The 27,275-nt window shown below is 41.5% G+C and overlaps 1 protein-coding gene across 1 annotated transcript in view; it reads right to left on the bottom strand.

Annotated features, from left to right (window-relative positions):
* Positions 1–503: 503 nt before the first annotated feature.
* The window catches only part of ABCA9 (ATP binding cassette subfamily A member 9), a 62,329-nt gene continuing 35,557 nt past the window's right edge, over positions 504–27,275 (bottom strand). Inside the window, exons 23-39 of the mRNA XM_039229787.1 lie at positions 24,191–24,298; positions 21,174–21,347; positions 20,873–20,986; positions 18,251–18,370; positions 15,678–15,746; positions 15,124–15,215; positions 13,559–13,679; positions 12,600–12,717; positions 11,783–11,874; positions 7,068–7,228; positions 6,348–6,423; positions 6,179–6,273; positions 5,516–5,635; positions 5,196–5,336; positions 4,283–4,362; positions 1,200–1,255; positions 504–1,069 (exon numbers count right to left, since the gene is read on the bottom strand). Coding sequence (XP_039085718.1) covers positions 971–1,069; positions 1,200–1,255; positions 4,283–4,362; positions 5,196–5,336; positions 5,516–5,635; positions 6,179–6,273; positions 6,348–6,423; positions 7,068–7,228; positions 11,783–11,874; positions 12,600–12,717; positions 13,559–13,679; positions 15,124–15,215; positions 15,678–15,746; positions 18,251–18,370; positions 20,873–20,986; positions 21,174–21,347; positions 24,191–24,298 — 1,836 coding nt within the window. The 3' untranslated portion in view covers positions 504–970. The remainder of the gene's footprint in view (positions 1,070–1,199; positions 1,256–4,282; positions 4,363–5,195; positions 5,337–5,515; positions 5,636–6,178; positions 6,274–6,347; positions 6,424–7,067; positions 7,229–11,782; positions 11,875–12,599; positions 12,718–13,558; positions 13,680–15,123; positions 15,216–15,677; positions 15,747–18,250; positions 18,371–20,872; positions 20,987–21,173; positions 21,348–24,190; positions 24,299–27,275) is intronic.

The raw sequence follows: 27,275 nt of genomic DNA on the forward strand, positions 1-27,275 counted from the left end.
TAACAGCTGGCAACAATAATAGCAGCAGTAACAACAAAAAACTCACCCAAATTAGAGTATACAAGTATATTGCATTGGTTTTAAGGTGTCTACAGGGTCACCAGTTGGAGAGCTCATGACATATTCAGCCTGAGAAATTAAGATCTTCATGAGGGTAGACCCTTGCATCATAAGAAAACATAAAATCAGAAATATGTTTCAAAATTTTATGTAAGATATGTAATTTTTAAACTTTCACCAACTTGATTATTGAAATTCTTACTAAAATTCCTTAATAGCTTTCAAATTTCCTTTATAGTCACAACAGACAAAATATAGACTATACAACATAAGATCTGAAAAATGACAGAAAAGGAAAATGTATGTGTTCAAAACCAACAACCACAACAAAAAGAAACAAACGAACTGAATTACCAAAAGCAAATACTTGTGATAAACACCGAGTGGTGTACGGAAATGTTGAATCACTATATTGTACACCTGAAACTAATATTACACTGTATGTTAACTAACTGGAATTCAAATAAAAAAATTTTTTAAAAAAAGCAAATACTGTGCTGCTGAATAATCACTTTCCCCCAAAATCAGGATTAGGTCTTCCTTTGTACTTATGTACTGTATTCAAAAGGATAAGAAGGCATGCATTATTTTGATGTTTGAAGACAAAATAAAACTAATCTCTGTATCATCCTCAGAAACCCAAACATTCTGTAATAAATGCATTTTTAATTTACTACTCTTTGACATGTGGGATTTGGTTGCTGGTATAGAAGCCAAGCAGTCTGGTTTCACGATTGTTCTCACTGACTTTGCTCCTTAGTCCCATCATATGTAATAGTATTGAGTAAAATGGTGGCATGAGTTTCAAAAACATGTTGTATCATGTCTGAGATATGATGTATTAATGATATAAAATATTATCTTTAAAGAGAGGCATAAGCTTAAAGGGAAACATGGGGTATTTGGCGCGTCAAGGGTCCTCCTGTGGGAGGAGCTTCCATCTCACTGAGGGGTCAAGTTCTTCATCAAAGTCATCCAGCTCCTGCTCCTTGGAGAGCTCCAGGAAAACCTGACGGGGGCAAGAAATGAAGAGAGAGAGATTCACGCTGCCTCCTGCAGCTCCAAGTGAGTGCAAAGCAGGGGCACAGGTTGTACGTTTCTATTCCACGCATGAAATAAAGTCCCCAAGACTGACCCACCTGCTCCAGCGTGGACTGCGAGAGGCTGTACTCCTCCAGGTGGAAGCTCTGTTTCACTGCGGAAGGATGGGTGTACGTTAGGAGGTTCATATACTTTTCATTTGGAGAGTTTTACCAAGCTCTGTACAAAATGTACACACAGATAGATTTTTAAACCTAAAATACACGGTAACAAATATTCTCAGACTAAGTATGGAAAGGCATGTGCTCGCTTCGGCAGCGCATGTACTAAATGTGGAAAGGCAAATTCACTATCTGGTCTTGTAACAGGCTCTCCCATTGTCTCAGAGTTGGGGCAGAGACACGCAAGACTGGCAAACAGGGTCAGGGGTTCCAGGCCACCAAGGCAGGGTAAGCTAAGAGATGGTTCCCTTTGTGCTAGAACACTCCCGTGCGCTTCTCTGTGTCTGCCTTCCCTCTTCTTTACTCCGATCTTTGTTCCACAGGCTGACTGAAGAGGCTTTCTCTGGTGGTTTCCACCAGGCGCAGTTCATGAGGAGAGACAGAGGAGAGGGGGCTCAAGGCCTTTATTCCTTTCTCCCTCCCTCACGTCAACTTGGTCCCTTGATTGAAAGTCCCTGCTTCCCACAAGGTGGAAATTCTACACGATTCTACTCCTGGGTTCTAGCCACCGCTTCCTCTCTGAGTCCCTTTGGACCTAAGAATGGCAACATGTCTCCTGCTTCTAGCCTTGGGTAATACACTGAGCCTTGCCCCTTTGCAAATGGTCCCTTCATAAACCAAACTTTGTCTAATTTATTTTTTTTACCATCTGTTATCAATGTGGACCGTGATTAGGACCCCAAGTGAGCAGACACAAAAAAGGAAGAAACTAATGAATAGAGAGGTAAGACTAGAAAGCAAAGGTTTCTTGTGGACAGTTATCAGATTGCTGTGGTCTTTCCTTTCTCCTGCCTACGGACAGAGGATGTAGTAGGGTGGGCTTGTAATCTGGGCACATGGGGTTGGGTCCTTGACTCATGTCTGGGAACATATAAATAATTGTAAATGGTGATGGCCCTGCACTTTCAGAGTTTGGAGAGGTGTAGGTGGTGCGTCCAATGGGGGGATACACCAAGAGATCTTTTGAAACGTAAGTGAATTCCAAGAAGTGGCCCAGGGGCTGCAAGAAACCAAGAAACCAAGAGGAGAAAGCATTGCCCACTCCAGGGTGGAAGTTGTGGTCAGGGGTTGTAGATGGGAGGGGAGAGGAAGTCTTTTTTTTTTTTTTTTAATTTTTTAATGTTTATTTATTTTTAAGAGAGAGGAAGACAGTGTGCAAGTGGGACACAGGCAGAGAGAGAGAGAGGGAGAGAGACAACACAGAATCTGAAGCAGGTTCCAGGCTCTGAGCTGTCAGCACAGAGCCCAATGCAGGGCTTGAACTCACAAACCGTGAGATAACAACCTGAGCCGAAGTTGGACGCTAAACTAACTGAGCCACGCAGGCACCCCAAGGGAGAGGGAGTCCTGAAGAAACTCACAAAAGCACCCCATGAGAGAAAGGACAGTGATCGATCATCTCTGCACAGGAGGCCCTGTACCAGTTCTAATGCACTTAGCTTAAGCTTTGCTTAATCTAATCTAACACTGCTCTCATATTATCTCTTCTCTCCCCTTATACTCCACACTGGAGAGGCTTAAAACATCAGCTCTGAGCAGAAGAGGAAAAAGGGTAAGTAGGGAGATAAGACCAATCATCCTACCTCCCTAACTTCAGGTCTTCAAATATTTAGCAACTCCGACCTGGAGTGGGCATGTGAGGCTGGAGTATTGCAGTCTGCAGAACCCCAGAGTGATCTGATGGTTTGGGAGAATGAGTATCTATAGCAAGACAAAGGAATGGTCATGGGGCCTGCATTGTGCTGGCACACTATTGGGCTCACCTCATTCAATAAATGTATCACAGTTGAGAAGGTGACTGTGTGTAACTTAACACTTAGAGAGGTAAAAAAAAAAAAAAATGATAACTTATAGTTCCATGACACAGGGGAGCAGGGAACTGTGATAAAAAGTTAGGTCTTTCCTCCAAATGAGAACTTTGCTTGCAGCAGATTAAATGCAGCAGAAGGAACTTGAGGTGGGAGGAACATTTTTAAAAGCAGAACCATTAGAAGGTTCTTAAGAAAAGGCTCCGTTGTACTCCAGGGAGGCTGCCTTCTGGGAACATCCCCCTCCCTGCTCCTAACTGCTTATGAAACACTTCGTGTGGATCTGAGTCTGTTGTGGGATCCTCTCCCACTGGAATGATGCAAAATTTGTCATTAGGCCAAAATGGCTCACTGTGAAAAATGGATACATAGACCCTAGACCAGGGATGACGGCGGAAGGAAATGTAAAGAGAAAACTATCTGAGGCAATCATAACCTTGTCTCAAGGAGAAAAATTTGTCTAAGAACTAGAATTCCGGGGCTTCTAATCATGGCACGGGGCAAGTAAGAAAGCACAGATCAAGAAGAGGGGGAGGGTGTTCAACTTTTTATCAGATTTCATACACTGGTGTGATAGGCACACACCAAGTCCATGGCAGTATAAAAAGATCACAATCCAAGAGTCTTGAAAAGAATTATGGCTTAGCCCATCTCAATAGAGAGATACCTCCTTATCAATGTCTAGTGCTATTTAAGAGTACAAATGGATGAAAACCATTGCATATTGTTTGATTTTACTTTTTTGTATGAATTTATGGATATTCCAGCCCCAAATGCCAATGATTTCTTCCCCCAAAGCCTCATTCAATTAGGAGGGGATTTATCAGCATTGGCACTAATGATATTAAAGTGTGATCATTCTTTGCAATGGGAGGGGCTGACCTGTGTGCATTATAGGATGTTTAGCATCATCCCTGGCCTTGACCTATGAGATACCAGTCGCACCCTTCAATGCCACCCCCAGTTGTGACAACCAAAGATCCACAGGCATTGCCAAATCACTCGTGGGTGAGAACCACTGGATTAAAAGTCTTAATCCTTTATGTATGGTATGACAGTACGATTTCATGTCTGTGTATCTCTATCCTGGTTTTACGCAAGACTTGAATTTCTCTGTTTCCTGGAGTCCTGTCTCTCAATAGTCACTCTTACCTCTCTCTAATTTGAAGAAAGCTTGTGATAAAGGTCGCACATCCTCAACAGGCAACCTATAGACCATCAGGGAGGAGTACCTATGAGAAACAGAGAGTGAGGCTGAGCTTCTGGCTTCAAGAAGATAACCACGGAGGAACGCATGTCTCAAAAGCAGCGAAAATGTCACCAACAATTATCTGCATCTGCAGATGGATGTAGCCAATGTGTGGATGCTCTTGAATCAACAAGAAGTCACTTTACTAAAGCAGAAGTGTGAGGAGGCTCTTACAATAAGGGTCCCTTTGACTCTTGGGAGGCATGGAAGACGGAAAGGAGGATACCAGGGTAGCATCTACACCTCAAGAAGGGAAGAAACAGGGGGGTTCCTTATCATTCCTCTCCAGGAGAAGAGAATCGCATTTAAGTAAAAAGGACTTAGTTCACCCCCGGGCTCCACTTCTAGGATTTGGCATTATCTCACCTACCTGAGCCTCAGGTGCCATTACTGGTAATAATAAAAATGCTAAGAGCCATCACTCACTGAGCTTTGATCGATGCCTGGTACCGGGCATGGGCTTTATACAAGTGGTTGCATTTAATGGGGCTAGTTTCACCCTCTGGAAAGGATCGTGATGACCTAGGTCTGTGCGTGCATTAGGACCTGGCACATGATAGAACCATTGGGAACGTATGTGAATTCCCTTACAACAATCAGCTTCCAAATCAGTACATTGTTCTTATGTCCCTCCTGTGGTATCCTTCGGAATTGGACCTTTCTCTAATAATTCAAGTATCTGCAATGACCATAGAGTTAAAAAAACAAAAGATCAAGTTAAGCTTTTAGTTCCCTTCGCCATAATAGAAAAGCAAAACAGATAGAAATAGAAAACAGAACAACAGAAAGAGGAAACAAACTAACACCTGTGTTTACCTTTCCTGCCGAGCAGCCTGGGGGAAAAGCCTCAGAATTTCACAGTGGAGGGGCTTCACTTGGGTGGGGGTCTTCACCTTCATCTCTAGCAGATAATCTTTGCCAAATTTGCTTTTCAGATATTGTATGGAACCAATACATCTGGAGGCAGGAGGAGGAAGCCAAGCAAGAGAGGGAGAAGATAAATCTATTGCTGGTGAATTTCAGCCTCTGGAGGCCAGAGCCACGCAGAGCAGGGGCAGCCAGCCACTCTAGCCCCTGACGGTGATAACCCAGTGCAAGGAGATGTCCTTAGCTCAGGTCCCACTGGGGGCACCCACCTCAGCCTTCCAGACACCATGATGGCCACGCGGTCACACACAGCCTCAGCTTCTGTCATGTAATGAGTGGTCAGGAGGGCGCCCCTTTCCGTGTTCCTGAAGGTGGCCCGGATCACCTGCCTAAAGTTAGGTCCAAGGGCACATTAACTAATGGGAAAGCTCAGGGTAAGATGAAAAGACATTTAGACACACTTCCGTTGGCACACATGAAACAAGTAGTGAATTCAGATTAGAAAGGAGTTTTGGAGGGACAACAGCCATGTAAATAACCAAACCATTCGGTGGAGTATATTATTCAGAGCATGGCTGGGGCTCAATGCTCTCAGAATATTCCTAAGGACTTGGGATTTTTTTTTTTTTCTCTGTAAGAACTGTGTATCAGGTGATGTTGCAGAAATCAAGCCTGAATAATAATAGATGGATTTGGTTGGCCATGCATACCCAGAAGATCTACCACGAAAATGAAATTCTTAGCGTATTAGGGTGTTAGAATGATCTTTTTCTCCTTAATAAAAACTGGCTGTGCTAGGACATTCGATTTCTCCCCCTTTAGTATTTCATTGCCTGATAATGTGGTGTCTGTCACCTTATAAACAATGAGTTTGAAGGTCAGTTGGTGTAGGATTAATAAATTCACTTAGGGCTACTCATGACATCCCTCACCACATGTGCTGCTGCCCCTCAGGGTCCATCCCTGTGGACGGCTCATCCAGAAGCACCACCGATGGGTTTCCCAGGATGCTCAGCACGAAGCACAGCTGGAACGAGAGGAACAGGTGTCTGGCACGGACCTGTGGGGTGCACAGAGTAACACTAAGCCCCCCTCCCTTACCTTCCTCTTTATTCCCTCGGATAAGGTTTTCACCGGCTTCTTCAGCTCGTCCTGCAGCTTGAGCGCATCCACCAACCTGAAGGAATCAGAATGAGTCAATCTGTATCACTGCCACACTATGCGGAATATATGTAGGATAACTGACAAATTGAGCAAACACTATATTAAGAGACATTGGGAAAAGACTATTCTGAGTGATCGGGGCTCCTGGGTGGTTCAGTGGGTGAAGCATCTGACAGTTGGTTTCAGCTCAGGTCATGATCTCACGATTGTGAGATCGAGCCCTGCATCAGACACTATGCTGACTGCACAGAGCCTGCTTGGGCTTCTCTCTCCCTCTTTTCTGACCTTCCCCTGGTCGTGCTCTCTCTCTCTCTCTCTCTCTCCTCACACAATAAATAAATTAAAAAAATTTTTCTTAAAAAAACAGCATATTCGGAGTGATCATAAAATTGAAACTACCTAGGATAATTTATGAACCTTTCTTGGTTGTCAAATTCATATTTGCAATGACTTCTTTCCATATTGAGAATAATATGACACTTTTCTCTCTGGGCTTAATGTGCGAGAACACAGCACCGAACTGGCTTCTTGGTGACTAAGCCTTCTCCTACAAGCATGGAGTCGTCAGTTAGGAACCTTAGTCCTTCCTTAATTCTGTGTCAAAGTCATTCCTACCACATCCCCCCAGTAGAGAATGGGCGTGTCTCCCCCATGTACCGTGTGATGGCAGCTGTGGCGTCTCCCTTCTTCAGCCCTTTGATGGCGGCAAACACCTCCAGGTGTTCCCTCACTGACAGGGTGGGCCAGAGCACATTCTCCTGAGGACAGTACCCCAGGAACCCGAGGGAGGCCCCTTCACCGCTCCCTTTCAATATCACCTATGAACAATGAACATTGTTCATTGAACTTTTCAATGAACAAAAAGTTCATTCTCACATTCAGTCCAAAATTGTGTATACATGTGTATGTGCACATGAGTGTGTATTTCTGTGACCCCCTTCTCTCACACCTGTGGTGGCCAAGAGTGCAAAAGTAAATAAGGGATCACTTAGCTCTAAGAAAAAGATGGTAATAACTCCGTAAATCAAAAGGAAGATATTCTACATTGTCATATCCCTCTACTGTAGTTTAGACTTTATTACCAAGTCCATTACCTTGATTGAATTCAGGGTTGTTTACTTGGTTGTCCATTGCTTGACTTCTTTCATTGATCCAAACATTCAAAGGATTCGATACTCATTGAGGATTCTATTTCCCCAATGTCAAATTAGCTATAGATATAGGATCTGTTTCACAAGTTTCTTGTAAAATAAGGCAGTGATCCTGAATTCAGGCCAATCCTCCTTCCAGAGGACGTCTGGTCATGTCTTCAGAGGTTTTTGGTTGTTACACTTGGGTGCTGCTGGGATCGAGTGCATAGAGGTCGGTGAGGCTGCTCGATATCCCACAATGCACAGGACAGTTCCTCACAATAAAAGTCATCAAGTCCAAAATGTCACTGGTGCCAGACCTGAGAAATCCTGAACTAAGGTAATAAATGACAAGTCCTAGGCACTAGTCTAGCACACAGGAACCCATAAATACCAATAGATAGCACTTATTTTTACGAGCCGGTCACAGTACTGTATGATCGTATTAACAAGTGGTGTGACCACGGCTTACTAGGTGTCAGAGTCTAAGCACCCTACGTGTTTTGAATTACTTTATCCTTATAGAAGGAACCTACTTAAACATCATCAAAGCCATCTATGAGAAGCCTTCAGCGAACATCATCCTCAACGGGGAAAAACTGAGAGCTTTCCCCCTGCGATCAGGAACACGACAGGGATGTCCACTCTCACCACTGATGTTTAACATAGTGCTGGAAGTCCTAGCATCAGCCATCAGACAACAAAAGGAAATCGAAGGCATCAGAATTGGCAAAGAGGAAGTCAAACTTTCACTCTTCGCAGATGACATGATACTCTACATTGAAAACCCGACAGACTCCACCAGAAGCCTACTAGAACTGATCCAAGAATTCAGCCAAGTTGCAGGGTAAAAAATCAACGTACAGAAGTCGGTTGCATTTTTATACACCAATGATGAAGCAACAGAAAGAGAAATCAAGAAACTGATCCCATTCACAATTGCACAAAAAACCATAAAATACCTCGGAATAAACCTAACCAAGGATACAAGAGATCTGTATGATGAAAACTATAGAAAACTTATGAAGGAAATTGAAGAAGACACAAAGAAATGGAAAAACATTCCATGCTCATGGATAGGAAGAATAAATATAGTTAAGATGTCATTACTACCTAAAGCACTCTACACATTCAATGCAATTCCAATCAAAATTGCACCAGCATACTTCTCAAAACTAGAACAAACTATCCAAAAATTTGTATGGAACCACAAAAGACCCCGAATAGCCAAAGTAATACTGAAAAATAAAACCAAAACGGGAGGTATCACCATCCCAGACTTCAGCCTCTACTACAAAGCTGTCATCCTCAAGACAGTATGGTATTGGCACAAAAACAGACACATAGACCAATGGAACAGAATTGAGAACTCAGAAGTGGACCCAAAAGTATACAGCCAACTGATCTTTGACAAAGCAGGAAAGAATATCCAATGGAAAAAAGACAGCCTTTTTAACAGATGGTGTTGGGAGAACTGGACAGCAACATGCAGAAGAATGAAACTAGATCATTTTCTCACACCATGCACAAAAATCAACTCAAAATGGATAAAGGACCTGAACGTGAGACAGGAAACTATCAACACCCTAGAGGAGAAAGCAGGAAACAACCTCCTTGACCTCCACCGCAGCAACTTCTTACTTGACACATCCCCAAAAGCAAGGGAATCAAGAGCAAAAATAAACTGTTGGGACCTCATCAAGATTAAAAGCTTCTGCACAGCCAAGGAAACAACCCAGAAAATTAATAGGCAACCAACGGAATGGGAAAAGATAGTTGCAAATGACATATCAGATAAAGGGTTAATATCCAGAATCTATAAGGAACTCACCAAACTACACGCCCGAAAAACAAACAACCCAGTGAAGAAATGGGCAGAAGACATGAACAGACACTTCTCCAAAGAGGACATCCAGATGGCCAACAGACACATGAAACGATGCTCAGCATCCCTCCTCATCAGGGAAATACAAATCAAAACCACACTGAGATACCACCTCACGCCAGTCAGAGTGGCTAAAATGAGCAAATCAGAGAACTCTAGATGCTGGCGAGGATGTGGAGAAACGGGCACCCTCCTACACTGTTGGTGGGAATGTAAACTGGTACAGCCCCTCTGGAAAACAGTGTGGAGGTTCCTCAGGAAACTAACAATAGAACTCCCTTATGACCCAGCAATAGCACTGCTAGGAATTTACCCAAGGGATACAGAAATGCTGAGGCATAGGAGCACATGTACCCCAATGTTCATAGCAGCACTCTCCACAATAGCTAAAACATGGAAAGAGCCTAAGTGTCCATCAACAGATGAATGGATCAAGAAGATGTGGTTTATCTATACCATGGAATACTACATGGCAATGAGAAACAATGAAATCTGGCCATGTGTAGCAACATGGATGGACCTTGAGGGTGTTATGCTGAGCGAAATAAGTCAGGCAGAGAAGGACAAATATCATATGTTTGCACGTATAGGAGGATTAGGAGGAACTTGACGGAGGAACAAGGGGGAGAAGAAGGGCGGAAATGGTGGGGGAAAGGGAGAGAGGCAAACCATGAGAGACTCTTGAATGCTGACAAAAACTGAGGACTGATGGATGTGGGGGGGAGGGGGGATGGGCATGGAGGAGGGCACTTTGGGGATGAGCACTGGGTGTTATGTGGAAACTAATTTGACAATAAACTATTTGTAAAAAAAAAAAAAAAAAAGAAAAGAAAAACCATATTTGACGCAGGTATTAGCTTTATCATCCCTGTTTAACAGAGGAGAAAACTAATGTGTGCATCGATTTTAGAAACCTGGGCAGAAGGTCACCCAAGGTAAACCGGGGAGGTTAAAGCTGGGATCTGCCTTCAGAATCTAAGCCCTTGACCTTGACACTATATTGTGTCTCCCCAGTACAAAAGAGGAGAGAACTAGTTAATGTGGACTCACAGAGCTTTCAATCTAGAGAGAGAAAGGGGAAATAAAAGCAAGTAAGCACATATGGGGATGAATTATAGTCCTTGCTTGATACTTTCAAGGCAACAAATGTGATAAAGAAGATCCAATGTAGTCGAGGAAAGTCCTTTTGGAGAGGTAAATTTTGAGGTGACCAGAAGGAGGTAACCAAGTACATGCAAAGCCGAAGGAAGAGCACTCTTGGCCAATGGAAAAATAAACCCAAACATCCTAGAGATGGAAGATGACCAAAGGCCAATGTGAGTAAGGGGTGAGCAGAGCCCAGATCTTGCAGGATCTTTTTTGGTCATAGTAAAGGTTTTGGATCTTCTTATTTACTTACTTACTTACTTACTTATTTATTATTTATTTATATTTATTTTTTTGAGAAGGGGGAGAGAGAGGGGAAGGGGCAGAGGGAGACAGAATCTTAAGCAGGCTTCTCACTCAGCATGGAGCCTGACACAGGGCTTGATCTCACAATCTGGGATCATGACCTGAGATGAAGTCAAGAGTCAGATGTTCAACCGACTGAGCTACCCAGGCGCCCCAAGATTTGGGGTCAAATATAAGAGAAGGATGCTAAGTAGGATAGAAACATGATCTCATCTGCATCTTTTAAGGACTACTTTGGCTGCTGCGTGAGGCAAGATTAGAAATGGAAAGACTGTTTGGAAACCTCTGTAGCAATCCACACCACTGTATAACTTCTCTTCATGATTGCTTCCTGTGCCCTTAAACTTCGGTCACATGTCAGCAGCAGCTCCTCCTCAATGCTGTGGTCCTTTGGACCCTATCCATTATTTTATCTGACTTGGTCTAGACATACTGCCAAGTGGCATTCACACACCATTCTAGTTTTTGATTTGGAATTTAGACAATCATTATTTTTTTCTCTAATCTATCATCTCTATTTTCTGCATAAGGCCTGGATCTTGGCAATTCAACAAGTTCTCAGGATACACAAGTAAAAACAAAAAGCAAACAACAAAAAAACCCGAAGATCTTTGACCATGAATAAAGCTAATGTTTAGTTTAACTTACCCAAACATTTCCTTTTAATGTCGCTACCTTTTATTCAATAAAAAGGATATTACAGATAGTAGGTAGCCCTTTTCCAGCACCTAACTATTTTTGGAATTAAGGAGAGAAATTTTTAATTAATCCTCTTCATTCAATGCATACATTAATGGATTAATAAGAAAGGATCATTTATGTATTTTTAAGACTGTCATCAATATTCATTGGTTAATGCTTGTTCTAGGCAGCATTAATGACCAGCTTTCTGTGTGTTTACTGACCTGCCCTGAGGTTGGATTTGTGTCTCCAGTTATCATCTTAATAGTTGTACTTTTACCAGCTCCGTTGTGTCCTAAGAACCCTATGACTTCACCTGGAAGAAATAGGTAGGCTTAGAATTATAGCTTCAAATAATTATAGTGCAAATATAAACAAATCCTGCTGGAGGGCTCACGATGCGCCAAGCTCTGTGTCAAGTGCACAGATATATTATCTTACCTATTCTTCACTCACACACAAACCTAGCATTGTTACTGGCTTCCTTTTATAGGCCAAGAAACTCAGGAGGATATGGACGTTGCCCATGGACATAGAGCCAATAAGATACTGAGCTGGCATTGAAACAAATTTTGTTCCCAAAGTCTGTTGCATTTAAAGGACCCTTGCACAAAATGTGCTGTTTGTTAGAATGAACAGTGTACTCCTGGGCCGCAATGAGGTCCCTCCTGTGCACATTCCCTGGGGTGAAATAAATGATATTACTTTAAAAGCTATACCAGCCTTCTTAATAGAAAGACTAACTCCTTTTGTGTGTGTGTGTTTTATTGTTTTTTGTTTGTTTGTTTTACTTTTATTCTTTATTGGCTATTTGCCTGTTTTTATAGAACAGACATAACTGTCTTCTTAGGCAAAGAAAAAAAAAAGCCATGGTTATATGATCACTGAGGCTTTTAAGCAGGATGGATGTGGCGATGAGCTGGCTGCCTTGTATGCTCATCAGCACATGGCCCCATCTCCAGGAAGTATTATTCCCTCCCAAAGAACTCATCTCCAGAGGTTGAGCTGGCTCTGCTGACAGGTAAAACTACTGCCTCCAACCTTTTCTAACACAGAAGGAGACGTTTCTTATGGCCACTTTTTTCTTCTTCTTGGCAAAACAGTTTCTCTTCTGGCCTGCATACTCCTTCCGCAGACAGCTCGCAATGATGACCGGTTTCTGCAGAGACAAGCAAGTAACAATGGGCCTTTATTCTCACCTTGAAATGAGTGAGTGTTCCACACTCCCTCCAGCCACATTTTTCCCTGTGCAGCATCACAGCTCAGACAGGCCCCAGAAACTGCCATTTTCTTTTCTTTTCTTAAAGTGAGAGTATCATCGCTTCCTTTTTTAAATATAATTTATTGTCAAATTGGTTTCCATGCAACGCCCAGTGCTCATCCCAACAAGCGACCTCCTCAGGGCCCATCACCCACTTCCCCCTCCTCCACCCCCATCAACCCTCAATATTTAAGAACAAACTTAAATACTGAGTTTGTTCTCAGTATTTAAGAGTCTCTTGTGGTTTGCCTCCCTCCACTGCCATTTTCAAGTGAACTCTCCCAGTCTGTAGCCCTGCAGGAAATAACATTTGCACCGTATCGCACGAGCTGTCCTCGCCCTTCCTTAGGAAATAGAATAGAGACATCCACCAAATCAACAGGGCTGTTAAGACACACACGTGTACACACATGACACAAACACACATATACCCCAGATGAACAGTCTCCTCTCGCAGCAAGCATTAGTCAGCCCGTTCAACTCACAAAGTCTCACTTAGGCTTTGTCATGTTAAGCTCTGCTTCCCCACACAACGACCCGGAAAATAAATTAACAAGGCTGTGTCTGTGTTTCTGTGTGTGTATTTCCCTCGTTCTCTTCTCTCTGCGGGCATTGCTTAGCCACTGAAGTCAAGTACTGAGCTACATGGGCAAGGATGAGAGAACCTCAAAGTGTTTCTCAAAATATTAAGATTGGGAGGTAGCCCCCTTTCTTGGATGAACATTTTTAGCAGCTCGACCTCTTCAGCATCCGCAACCATCATTGCATTTGTGGTTTCCGTCCTTTCCATCTGAACATCTTCATCCTCCCCTTCAGGTTCTTCGGGGTTTGGAAAAATATCACTGCCTCTTGGAGAAATTCTACAAGTCAAAACAGTGTGTTAATAACAGGTTTCCAGTTGAAAGACTTGTTGCAAAATTAGCGAACATTCTTCAGACTGCTCTCAGCTATTTGAATAGATGAACCGTGAGTACAACACAGTCACCGTTTTTCTGCTCTGTCCCATCTGCCTGGCAAACAGCCTGGTTTCCATCAATGAGCCAAATGATGTAACTCCTACATCGTCCTTGCTTTCTGCCTCAGTTTAATTTTCCGCATCAGTTGTGGCTTTTTTTTTTTTTTGAACAATAAAACAGTACATGCTCTCCGGCAACGGATTTGGGGCCACATTTGCATGAGAAAGGCACCTAGCAGCTAGAATTTTGACACAGATAACTTGGAATTCTGAAGACATTGCAAGAACTGTGGATTAAAACAGTTCGAATCAGGGACACAATACCAGAAAATCCAGGGCGCATGATTAACAGCAAGTGAGCACTGTCTTTTCTTAGGAATAGGTGTCAGAATCTCTCATTCCTGACTGCGACCCATCCAGTTCTTTGCTTCATCATCCCCCCCACTGACGACTGTCCATTCTCAGCTCCCTCCTTCATACTGTTACACTTTACTGCTGTAAACACATTTCCTAAAACATGGCTGTCAGCACGTGACACTCCTGCTCTGCCACCTACTTCACACTTGAACTTGATTCGTATTTGGTAAGTTAGGTGAGGTTTCTGAAACACACTTGCCTCTGTTTCCCATTATGTAATTTGCAAAGACTTCCTGGTGCTTCTCTCTCTCAAAACCCTCCAAAATTTAGCTTCAATGTAATTTTCCATTATCCTCTGGCACAAACCTTAAGGTTTTTTTCCAGCTGCCTTCTCAAATCTATAGGAAGGTGCTGTTTATATCAACTTTTGTTCTTTTGCTTAGACAATTCTATCTTCCTGGATTGGCCATTGTTTATCCACGCTTACCCATTATTTTAAAGATTTTACCTCACACATATAACTTTCTTCTAGCATGTAAGTGAAATTACCTTAATTTTTCAGTGTTTTATGTGTGCTAATGTAGCTTCTCTTACCAGGTAGGAAGCTCATTAAAATAGCATGAATTATAATAATTTTGTATAGTACACAATTCCTAAAAAAACAACCCCATGCAGGGCGCCTGGGTGGCTTAGTTGGTTAAGCGTCCAACTTCAGCTCAGGTCATGATCTCACGGTTTGTGGGTTCAAGCCCCGTGTTGGGCTCTGTGCTGGCAGCTCAGAGCCTGGAGCCTGCTTCAGATTCTGTGTCTCCCTCTCTCTCTGCCCTTCCCCTGCTTACACTCTGTCTCTGTCTCTCAAAAAATAAATAAATGTTAAAAAATTTTAAAAAAGAACAATACCATGCAGTAATTTTTACTTAATCATCTTAGGCACATGTTTTAAACAATGAGTATTTAAATAAAACATGAAATTTTCTTTGAATGTTCTCAACCTGAACATAGGATCTTTTCTCATTAGTTTCTTCCTGAACTTCATTTCCAGACACCGTAGAACAAAAACAAAAATGCAAAAGTGAAGGTAAGGCTAAGGGGAAAAAAAGACAATCAATATTAGAAATCACCAGAAAAGCAACAATTTCAATATTGGAATTTATTTGAGGTGTTTGAGCATGAAGATAGACCTGATAATGTTTTCACAAGTTTGAAAGACAATCTACTTAATGTCCAATGAAGCTCTCAGAGCCAAAAACACTGCTCTTCAGAGAAACCATAACAGACAAGAGAGTAGTAAGCTGGTCCCAGGACTATTCATTTCATTGAGAACTTGGGCTTCATACTCAGCATCAGGTGATGATTATAAACACAGTGGTCCAGATTTTAAAGCCCGTGTGTGTGTGTGTGTGTGTGTGTGTGTGTGTGTGTGTGGTGTTTCAGATGCCTAAAATGCTGGATTTTTAAGTGCCAAAATTAAACTTTTTAACTTAACGCTAAGCATACACATGCGCCCCTCTCATGCAAGCACATTTCAGTGGAAATGTATTCTTACTATTAGCAGTGCCAGAAACACAATCTGATGTTCTGAAGCTCCTAAATAATCCACAGAGTCAGGAGAAATCTGTAAAATGAGGAAAGGCATGTTTAGATGAACCTTTACCTGTTCTTGAATCTCATCTCATATAAGATGAATTAATGTCCATTAAATGACCTTGCCAGAGTTTTCTCTTGTGCATCAGGTAAAAGTCAATTTCTGTGTAATGTGCCTTCCTTGCTCTCAAGGTCACTCGGTGCCCTGTTACCCTGTGCTTGGCTCTAAGTTCAGATGCTTTTATACGTAACACTGTGAGTCAGCAGGATTTGCCCTGCTAGGAGAATCCCAGTGGGTAAGGGGAGGACCCATCAAAGCCACGGGCAAGATTTGTCTTAGGACAAAGCCTCTCCTCTAACTTTACCTGCCTTGCTCTCTACATCTGCGTTCCTTCCGTCTCTTCTCCAAGGACCCTGGAGCCCTTATATTGCTCTGTCCCTTGCTCCACGTGCTCTGAGAATAGTCAGAGCTAAAGACAAAGCTCTTTGCCTGGAGTTTTGCATGGTTGTCTTTAGATTTACAATACGTGCATACATAATACACAGGCATAATACTTCAGTGCGTGATTTTCATTAGATTCACAATACATTTTGAAACATCCCCCAGCTCTTTAGTGAGTAAAGAGCCAATTTTGTTTCCTGAACTACATTTTCCAGGACCTTTTTTTCTGAACGATTTTAAGCTAATTTGGTAAACCTCTATCACAGCCATCCACCATCTAGAAAAGATGATTTTGTTTTTGCTCATTGAAGAGTTTGCCAGGACCCTGATGTTATTTCAAAGGGTCTTGTCCTGTACGTGCCTTGGTCGCTCACTTCCAACCACTGTACCACATCCCAAATCAACTTTAGACCCCCCGATCTTTGCCCTGTCTACCATGTTTTATTTCTTCAGCTTCTTTGCTCTACTATCCTTAACTCCATCATTTGCAGCTGATGACCCTCCAGTCCACCAACCCAACCACTTTCTCGCTGTCCATAAGCCTCCTAATTTCCTTAACTCCATCATTCCACGATCTGTGGTTACATTTCCTCCTTACACAGAACTGCTGCTCCTTTACCTTTTTCTTTGTCAGATTCATGTGGCAAAACACTAACCCTGATTGAACCCGACTCCACCCACCCTGAACTGCATCTGAGAAGGAGACTATGATAAACAAACAAACAAACAAACATCAACTTTGCTGACTTCACTTGAAAAGTAGGGCAAGGACCCTTTGAGCACTTCCTGTCAATTCTATGGACCTACTTTCTGAAATGATTGTTTACATATGTTCCTCTATCCTCAAAACCCCAACACCCTTGTTTACCTTACTCTAAGTGGATAGCTTCACCTCTTTAAGAAAATAGGATCAGTCATAAGCGAATCATGCAACTTTCTACCATCAAAGCCACTGAACTATCTGCTGTTGGCCACAATCTTGATAAACAGATGGAATGTTTCTGCCTTTATGGAAGGCGACCTCTCTTTTGAGTGCTATATGACTTTTTTTTTCTCAGCTATTCAAGGACTTGGCTTCTTAGGTAGTTCATGTCTCTCTTTTCATCAAAAATTTCTCTTATATTAGCACGTTATCTCTCTTCTTAAAAATATATTCTCAGTCATCTACTTTTCCATCTCTCTGTTATCCTTTTTAGTAAAACCAGAAATTGCTGCCTCTACACCCTGCATTCCTTCCTCATTTCGCAGTATCTACTAAGCTTACTCTTGTTAGGTTTTATGTTCAATCTTCATTGAATTCTATCTTGTTAATATCACCAATGACTTCCATGTAGTCAAATCCAGTGGTCTCTTCTCAGTTGTCAACTTTTAAGACCTCCCTGTTGGTGGCTAAATCACTCCCTCCTTCCTGAAACATTCTTCATTGACATCTGGCACACATCCCACTGTACAGATTTTAGTGTTTAAGGAGGGTTTCTGAGAAGAGATTCTGGCATGCAACGGTCCCCTCATTTTCTCTCCTACCTCATGGGTTCCTTCTTAACCTGACTTGCTGACTCTTCCTCTTCCCAACCTTTAAATTTTGGAGTTCAAGGTCAAATCTTTGGCACAATTTTTATTCTAACTATACTGACTCTGTAGGTTAAATAATCTAGTCCCATGGCTTTAGATATCCCTTCTATGCTAATGAATCTCAGTAACCACATGCTGAATTTCAGACTCAGACATCCTACTGGCTACTTGATATTTCCCATTGCATGCCTATTAGGAACCTTAAACCTAATATGTCCAAAATGAACAGAAAAAGCATATTTCATTACCCTCCCACTAGGGTCATTTTTCCCAGGAGAGAGGATTATCATGAGAATTATAAAATTCCACTACTGTGGAGTTGGCTTTGACCTTCATAAACCAAGTCAGAGCTTCCTTATTGACTGGCATGACTCTTGCTTATGGTAAGAGAATGATCTTTCCAAAGACAGAGACTTCAAATATTATACAGATAAGGACTCCACCTACATTTTTACAGTATTCTAGGCTATCTCCAATGGCCACACATTTCATGACCCTAGGGCAGGTGTGAAATTACTTACCTCGGAGAAAATGAATAGAGAGCCAATCAGTGTGAAAGGTGGTATTAATATGGTGCAGAGAAGCAGCCCTACAAATCCATATTCATTTATATCCGTAGCAACTATCGAGAAGATGGTGATCTAAAAAAAAGTGCAGCCTCATTTCACTAATGTGAAACAATCTGAATTGTAGGATGTTTTCCAAGAGGGTGAGAATTCATCTCATAAATGTTCTTATTTTCAACGTTTGCCTCGTAAGGCCATACTGCCACCATGTTTTTCTTTTCTTTGCTACATAAGATTGTGTCATAATTCTATATTGGAGTGACTGACGTTTTTAAGACACAACAGGGCTTCTTAAATTCAGTGTGCATGCAAATCAGCTGGAGCTCTTGCTGAAATTCAGATTCTGACAAAAGGGCTATTTCTTACATATTACTCTGAATTTTCTTTTTTTCCATTTCACAGTAGGTCATAGACATCTGTTTGGGTTTAGTTGCACCAGTTATTTATTTTCATAGCTGCACAGTACTTTGATGGAATGTGCAAGAATTCAACAAATTTGCCTTCATAAAGTATGTTGTTTCAATTTCTCTGCTCCTATAAATGATGGTCTGCATAAATCCTTATAGATTGACGCTTACAGTCTTTAAGGAAAGATTCTGAGAGGTGTAAATGAAGGTTAGCATTAATGTGAATTCAAATTTTCAACAGTTACTAACAGAGTATTTTTCAAAAAGATGGAGACAGTCTATTCTCTTATAAACCATGAATTAATGTCCATGTTACGCCTCCTCACTGATACAGGGCACTATAATTAATTCCTGTAGGTATCTTTGTTTTATTGCTGGCATTAAGCAAACAGCTGTATAAGTTTACTGCTTTTAGTTTTTAGTTTGGTTTTTAGTAATTTGTCCTTCCTGTGCTTATACTTTTAGCTGGGCATTTTTAAAGGGGTTGTATCGTGTTTTCTTAATTCATTCAGTTTTCCTCTGTTAGTTTGATAGCCGCTAATACTGAGCCATCGTCACAATCTGAAATAAATCACTGACCTACTCTTCTTCTTTTAACTTACTTCTGAGTTTGCTTTGTCATATTTTTGTTTAGGGAACTGTCCTTGATTTTCCAAGGTAATTTGACTACCTTTTTTACTTTTTCTTAGAGTCTGTGACTAAAGTTATGCTCACTTTATAAAAGGAACTATTATACATTGTGGATTTTTAAAATATAAATGTGTTATAACCATGACCCCCAAAATTATGTAATATTCATGCATGTTTAACAGAATTCAGTGGTCCTGACCAGTGCTTATATAGCATTTCTTATTTTCTTAAATTCTTTATTTTAGCTTCTTTCTTGGTTGGATTAATTTCATTCTTAAACGATTCATCTTTCTTGCCCCAGCTTTTTTGAGATATTACTGACATATAACATTGTGTAAGTTTAAGATGTACAGAGTGATGATTTGGTACACATATGTATTGTGAAATGATTACCAAAATAAGGTTAGTTGACACATCCCTGACTTTACATTGTTACCATTTTGTTGTTACAATGAGAAGATTTAAGAGGTACTCTCTTAGCAACTTCCAAGTAAATGGTACAGTCCTGTTAACTATACTCAACATGCTATAAATTAGATCCCCAGAACTTACTCATCTGATAACGAAGTGTGTACCCTTTCACCAATATCTCCCCGTTTCCTTCACCCACAGCCCCTGGTAACCACCATTCATTTCTTTGTTTCTATGAGGTTGGTTTTTTAGGTGCCAGATACATGTAAGATCATACAGTATATGTCTTTTTCTGTCTGACTTATGTCATTTAGCCCAATCTCCCCAAGATTCATCCTGCAAGCGGCAGGCTTTCCTTCTTTTTATGGCTGAATAATATTCCATTGTTATGTATCTATGACATTTTCTTTATTCACCTAGTGGATAATTAGGTTGTTTCCATGTCTTGGCTATTATGAATAATGCTACAATAAACATGGGGTACACATATCTCTAAAAAACAGTGATTTCATTTCCTTAAGATAAATATCCAGAAGCAGAATTGCTGGATCATATAGTACTTCTGTTTTTTAAATTTCTGGGCAACTTACATACCGTTTTCCATAGTGGCTGCACCCATTTACATTTCCAATAACAGTGGAAAGGATTCCCTTTTCTCCATATCCTTGTCAGCATTCAGCATTTCTTATCTCTTGTCTTTGTGATGATAGCCTTTCTAACAGATGTGAGATGGGATCTCAGTGTGGTTTTGATTTGCATTTTCCTGATGATTAGTCACATTAAGCTTGTTTTCATTTACCTGTGGCCATTTGGGTGTATTCTGCAGAAAAATGTCTATCTAGGTCCTTTACCCATTTTAAAATCAGATGATGATGATGATGATGCTTACTTTGCTATTGAGTTATATAGGTTCCTTACATATCTTGGACACTAACCCCTTACTAGATATATGTCTTGTAAATATTTCCCCCATTCCATACATTGCCCTATCACTTTGTTGATTGTTTTGTTTTGGGTGCAGAAGCTTTTTCAGTTTGATATTCTTTCCCTTGTTGATTTTGCCTTTAAAACATATATTCTTAAATTATTTAAAAATAATTTTAAAAATATGTACTGAATGCATACTCACGATTAAGAAGAAAAATGACCAGATGCCACTGTTTTTTCTCCCATTGCGAAAAATGAATGAAATCACATATGTCAAGAAAACCAGAGAAGAGACATATCCAATACTACACAAGATCTGAAAATAGAAATATGAAGGTTGGATAAGATAACTACTATCTAGGAAAGTATTCATACTTGAACCTCACCTTTCCAAACTATGCTACAGGAAAGGTAATTTGAAGTTCTTTAGTTTAAGATTAATCATGTTATTGCATTCATGAAATATAGTCTAATAAAACCATCTCATAATTTTTACCACTTACCTGAACTAAAAGGTTTTGAATTATAAATATAATCTCATCTGGGCTAAACACATAATCCATTATCTGCATGAGAAGGAGGATCAAGAAGTAGAGTGAAATATCCACCAGCGCCTGGCCGAACCAGTAAGCGGACGGGTAGAGGCCTGAAATCCGGAGCTGGGAGTGAGCTTTTTTCTGGTAAAGAAAAGGAAGGATCATCAAAAGTGCTGAATAATTGAGGTTTGAGAAATTGCAGATATGTGGCCACAAATCATCCGTTTTCCCCCACTGTGTTCCTTTCATATATCACGTTGATTTAGTGAATAGTGAATGACACTGTCACTTACCATCCTGCTCCATCAGGGGAACTGTGACACTCTAGACTGTAAGGTGACTTCATCATCCAAAATGGAAATGTGCCACCATAACCAGCTCACATCCTCCCACAGAATGACGGGGCATCGCCTCAGTGAGAAGATTCTTGTTCTTTTCTTTGCAATGCTACTCTTCCTTTTGACACTAATGAGGACTCGCAAATTGTACAAAGATTCAAAGGATGTAGGTTTATAATTTCCCATAAGACTCTTAAAATTTATGCTGGATGTGAACAGTCCATTTTATAATTGACATTTTATTTTAGGCCCAAGGAATGATCTTCTAACAAGTCCATTTCATTACGCAGTCTTAAAGTTGGCATAAGAAGATGTCTGCTAAAATCACTAAGATAAAAATGGTCTTGATTTATTGTCTTGAAGTAAACTGCATCTTTCATTATTACATAGAGAAGCTAGGAAGTAGATTTTGATGTTGTGACCCACTTATAAACTATATGGTTGCAGTGACGGTTTTAACACAAGGCTTACAATATTCCTTGAATTTTCCTAACAGTGAAACACAAGTAATGAAAATTTTAAATCTAAAAGTACGTCTATATAAAGACATTCATTAGGACAAAAGTTGGAATGGAGACAAATATTCTGAGAAAGGGAATGTACCCAGAAAAAAAGCAAGAAAGAGAATAATAGTGAGGGTGTGTTAGAGAGTTGGACATTTTCTGTTCATTGATGTGTTTGTTTACTGAGCAGACCATGTGCCTGACTTTGTACTGGTCATGGGGTTGTTTGAGTTGCAGTGAGGAAGGGAGATAAAAGCAATATGCACATAAATATAGCAAAAGCTACATAATTAAAATTTTTAATTATAATTTAAGAAGTGGGGCGCCTGGGTGGCACAGTCGGTTGAGCGTCTGACTCTTGATTTTAGCTCAGGTCATGATCTCAGGTTCATGGGATCGAGCCTTGCATTGGGTTCTGCACTGAGCATGGAGCCTACTTTGGATTCTCTCTCTGTCTCTTTTTCTCTCTTTCCCTGGATCTCTCTCTCTCTCAAATAAAAAATAAAATTTAAGAAGTAAAATTAAAAATATTAAGATAAGAATCACATGAGAGCCTTTAGAAGGGAGATGAACTGGGGGCACCTGGTTCAGTTAGTTGGTTAGGTGTCTGACTTTGGCTCAGGTCATGATCTCACAGTTCATGAGTTTGAGTCCCACATCGGGCTCTGTGTGGAGAGCTCAGAGCCTGGAGCCTGGTTTAGATTCTGTGTCTCTCTCTCTTTGCACCTCCCCACCCCCACTCATGCTCTGTCTCTCTCTCTCTCTCCCTCAAAAATAAATATACATTAAAAAATAAAAAAAATAAAAATAAAGGAGGTGAGCTGTAATTAGTGTATCCATCATAGAGGATTCTCTTGCGAAGGACCGGAGTTAGGGTCTAAGCAGTGAGTAGGGGTGATACGCGTGATCGGTAGGGAGCACTGAAGGCAGTGGGCACAGTTAATGCCCTCAGGAAACTGGAAAGAAGTCAGCAGGCTAAACACAGTCATCAGGGTGACGGGGTGTTATATCAAACTGGAGAGAGACATCCGGGTCTAGACCATGCATGGCTTCTCAGGTTGTGCAGCAAGGATTTCATTCTTACTCTTTGGTTTGGCAAGAAACCACTGAGGGGACTTAGGCAGGCGATCAACATGGTCAGGTGTGTGCTTTTAAGTAATTGGTCTGTCACACTGTGTGGAGAATGGATACGGAGAAGACAAACGAGGATCCACAGTGAGCAGTTAGGGAGGCTGATGTGCTCGTCCAGGAGAGAGATGACAGTGACCCTGACTAGGGTGTTGAAGGAGAGGGTGGAGGAATGTGGAAAGATTCTAGACATATTTCAGAAGCAAATTCCAAGACATCACCATTAGTCGGCTGTGGAGGTTAAGGAGAAAGTGATATCAATACCATGGAATTGGTAACGTTAGATAAATTTTTAATTTTATTTTATTTTTATTTATTAAAAAAATTTTTTTGATGTTTATTTATTTTTGAGACAGAGAAAGAGCACAAGCTGGGGAGGGGCAGAGAGAGAGGGAGACATAGAATTTGAAACAGGTTCCAGGCTCTGAGCTGATAGCTCAGAGCCTGATGCGAGGCTCAAACCCACGGACCACGAGATCATGACCTGAGCTGAAGTCAGACACTCAACCGACTGAGCCACCCAGGCGCCACAAGTTTGAATTTTAGATAAATACCTTAAAAAAATTTTTTTACTACAGGTATGTTCCAATGGAATGAAGTAAGAATGAACCTTTAGAGGGCAATCTTTTAAAACAACTTGCCAAAGTGCTGTGCTGAGTTGGTTAGGACTTTAACCTAACTTCACCACCATCTTAAAGCGAAAACCATCCCTGAGGGACACATTGTGATGATGCTGGAGGGCTATGGTTATCCATGAAATCTAAGTGATAAACCAGAGGAAGGCTGTCGTTCCCTGTTAGCAGATGGAACGTCCCAAGCTGTCCTTCCTGAAGTCTCAAATTTGTTTCAGAAAAGTTGCCATTGCATCGTTTATCAACCTTTTATTAAAATGCCTGATGATGCATTGCTGCAAGCACATACACTAGGTGCGCTGCCTCCATGTAAATGTATGGTCATAACGTGGAGAAGGGGTCTGTGAGTGACAAGAACAGGTAAGAACTTTAACTCTACTTACTTTATAGTCACTGATGCTGCTCATTGCAATGTAAGGCGTGAAACAGGCTGCCACAGGGATCCAGAAGAAGGCGTTACTCAGGTACTCATGGTCGTAAGACATGTGCTCCTGAAATCATGAGCAGAACATGTGAGCTGATGGCAGTTGGACATATGGTTCATAGGTACTTAACTAAATCATTTGAATATGTGAACTGGTCTAACCACCCAGAGCACTTCCCAAGGTCCTATATGCAACTCCTTACCCACGTTCTTTCAATCACAGGAATGCGGGGATTTTGAACACATCTCCTGATTTACTTAGGAAGGCGCAAACTCCATGGTCCGTGTGGGGCCACTGGCTAAGGTCCCCAATTAATAGCTTGTGAGGCAGGCACGAAGCCTCATCGGCAACAATTAGCCCATGTTTTTTTTTTTTTTTTAATTTTTTTTTAATGTTTTTATTTATTTCCAGGAGAGAGAGAGAGAGACAGCGTGAGCAGGGGAGGGTCAGAGAGAGAGGGAGTGACAGACTCCGAAACAGGCTCCAGGCTCTGAGCTGGCAGTCAGCACAGAGCCCGATGTGGGGCTCGAACCCACGAACCGCGAGATCATGACCTAAGTGAAAGTCGGATGCTTAACCGACTAAGCCACCCAGGCGCCCCCAATTAGCCCATGTTTTAATAGACAACAGAGTTGGTGCACTGTCAGTGGGAGGAGCTATTTCACTACTCTCAGTAATTGGGGACAAATCAGTTCAGTTCAACATTTACGAAGCATCATTCATCTAGCTCAATGTGGTGTGGAAGTGGCAAGTTCAAATGTCTTCAGGGATCTGGCAGATAGAAATTCATGAGTGGGTGGATATGAGGAAATAAGTGGTGGGTCTTGGAGAAAAATGCTCAGCACACCTCTATATATGGACAGTGAATTTAAAAAATTAAAAATCCTATACAGGGTAAGGAGCACCTTGGGCTTTGCTAGAAGCCTTAGTTTAATATACGATTAGTGGCCTTACTACGCAGCAGGTCATCTGAGGTCATGTGTCGTGTGTTACTTCCCTCTCCTCTCAGCCCCTCCTAAACCTCAGTGCCCTTCTGAGCACATAAAAACTGCCCAAGTAAAGATGCTTATGTAGAGAGACAGCCCTGGATGTGGTAGAAAAGATACCAAGGACCACATCACCCATTTGATACCTTTGCCTGTGACCACCTTGTAGATTTTCCAGATCTGGCAGATCTTTAGGAATGGAAAAATTGCCAATTAGTCTAAACAGCCAGCCTCCTTACTCACAACTTGGTTTGTAAACAACATGCTATGTCCATGTTAGATTACACCCCACCCCCCAGAGTCAGAGTTTTGTAGGGCTCAGCCTGGAGGGACCCACAGAGACATTTGACATCAACTGGGTAATTTGGTCCGGTGAGGACATGCAGGGGTGACTGGTTAGGAACTCTTGGGGACAGCAAGCTCTGTGCTTTAGAACCATGGGGGATGGGCTTGCAGAGCTGTAGGAGGATGCCAGGTCCTGGGTGTGGAAATCAGCAGGGGTTGTTCAAAGAGAATTTATCAACTCATGAACTCAAGGTCAGCTGGGCTGGTGGATAGCAAATACTTTGTCGTTACATCTTTGTAAAGGCAGGAGCTCAGTGCAGGTGACCTGTTCATTCTTGGGAGCACTCATTCTTGGTTATCCAGATTATTCACTAGCCACTTCAGATATAATAGTTAAGCAAACATATGAGTATGTCTATATGCTGCAGTTTCCTTCAATGTGTAATAATAATGATAATAATAATACTGTCCATCATAAAGTCTTATTAGGACATTTAAATATGATAATACATATAAATCACACAGTAAATGTTCTAAATATCTGAAGTTCACTTGGAGCCTCCTGTAAACTGGGAGGCAGTTGTTTCTGCTTAAGAGATTTTGGGAGGAGAGATTCCTGTGATGTGGTTGGAGAAAACACTGCATCAAGTGCTTATGAGGAATGTAGGGCAGCCCTCATCACACCCCAAATCTCTATAGCTTTCAAACAGCGTGCAAGAGGCACTCAGTAGTTCTTACAGCTCTTTCTGAAGAGGCACAGAGCTTAGAGAAGGGGTGGAAGTTGTTAACTACCTGCATGATGGACACGTCAAACAATGAACAAGGGAAACTGGAGAGAGCTTGGCAGTGAGGACATCTGGGCAGCGGCTGAAGGGAAATTCTGCTCAGCAACAGCGAGCGCATCTTCATCTACGGAAGGGATGGGGGTCAAGGCTAAGCGCTACCCAAGACTATCACACAGGTCACCAAGGCTGTGGCGACAACATATGTAGAAGCTACCGGTAGCAGATACAACTAGAGAAAGAAGGGATGTCTCCACAGCACCATTTCTTTCTGTCTTAATCTCTCCATCCGTCCTTGCTGTTTCCAGCTCCAGCAGCGTTTTACTCAGAAGGGAGAAGAAAGGGGGTTCCGGGAGTCTAGAGCAAGATCACTCTCTCCTTCCTGCTCCAAGATGTTAGACTATAAGAGGGGGAAATAAAGACCAAAGTCAACCACCACCCACCCACCCCAGTCCACATCCATTAGGTCAACAAATTGACCCCATGGTGTTTGAATTGGAAAGGAAATTGAAGTTTTGGACAGCACTGGAATAAGTCTTAATACCAAAGAGTGACCAGGAAGCTTCAGAGTAGGCCCAAGGTATCATTTCAAAAGGCAAAGGGAGGGGCATCTGGGTGGCTCAGCTGGTTAAGCCTCCGACTTCGACTCAGGTCATGATCTCACAGTTCGTGGGTTTGAGCCCCACATCGGGTTCTGTGCTGGTAGCTCAGAGCCTGGAGACTGTTTCAGATTTTATCTCTCTCTCTCTCTCTCTCTCTGCCCCTCTCCCACTTATGCTCTGTTTCTCTCTGTCTCAAAAATAAATAAACTATAAAAATAATAAAAAAGGTGAAGGGAGATTCAACATGCCTAGGTGATAGATCTGCACACCCACCCCCACTGTGAAGATTCTGACTCAGGATGTCAGCAGACCTGGAAAATTATATATATATTTTAAATTTTTATTTATCTTTTAAAAGTTTATCTATTTGTTTTGAGAGAGAGAGCAT

This window comes from Hyaena hyaena, unplaced genomic scaffold (genome assembly GCF_003009895.1).
Source record: "Hyaena hyaena isolate Hyena2069 unplaced genomic scaffold, ASM300989v1 scaffold_39, whole genome shotgun sequence".
Classification (NCBI taxonomy): Eukaryota; Metazoa; Chordata; class Mammalia; order Carnivora; family Hyaenidae; genus Hyaena; species Hyaena hyaena.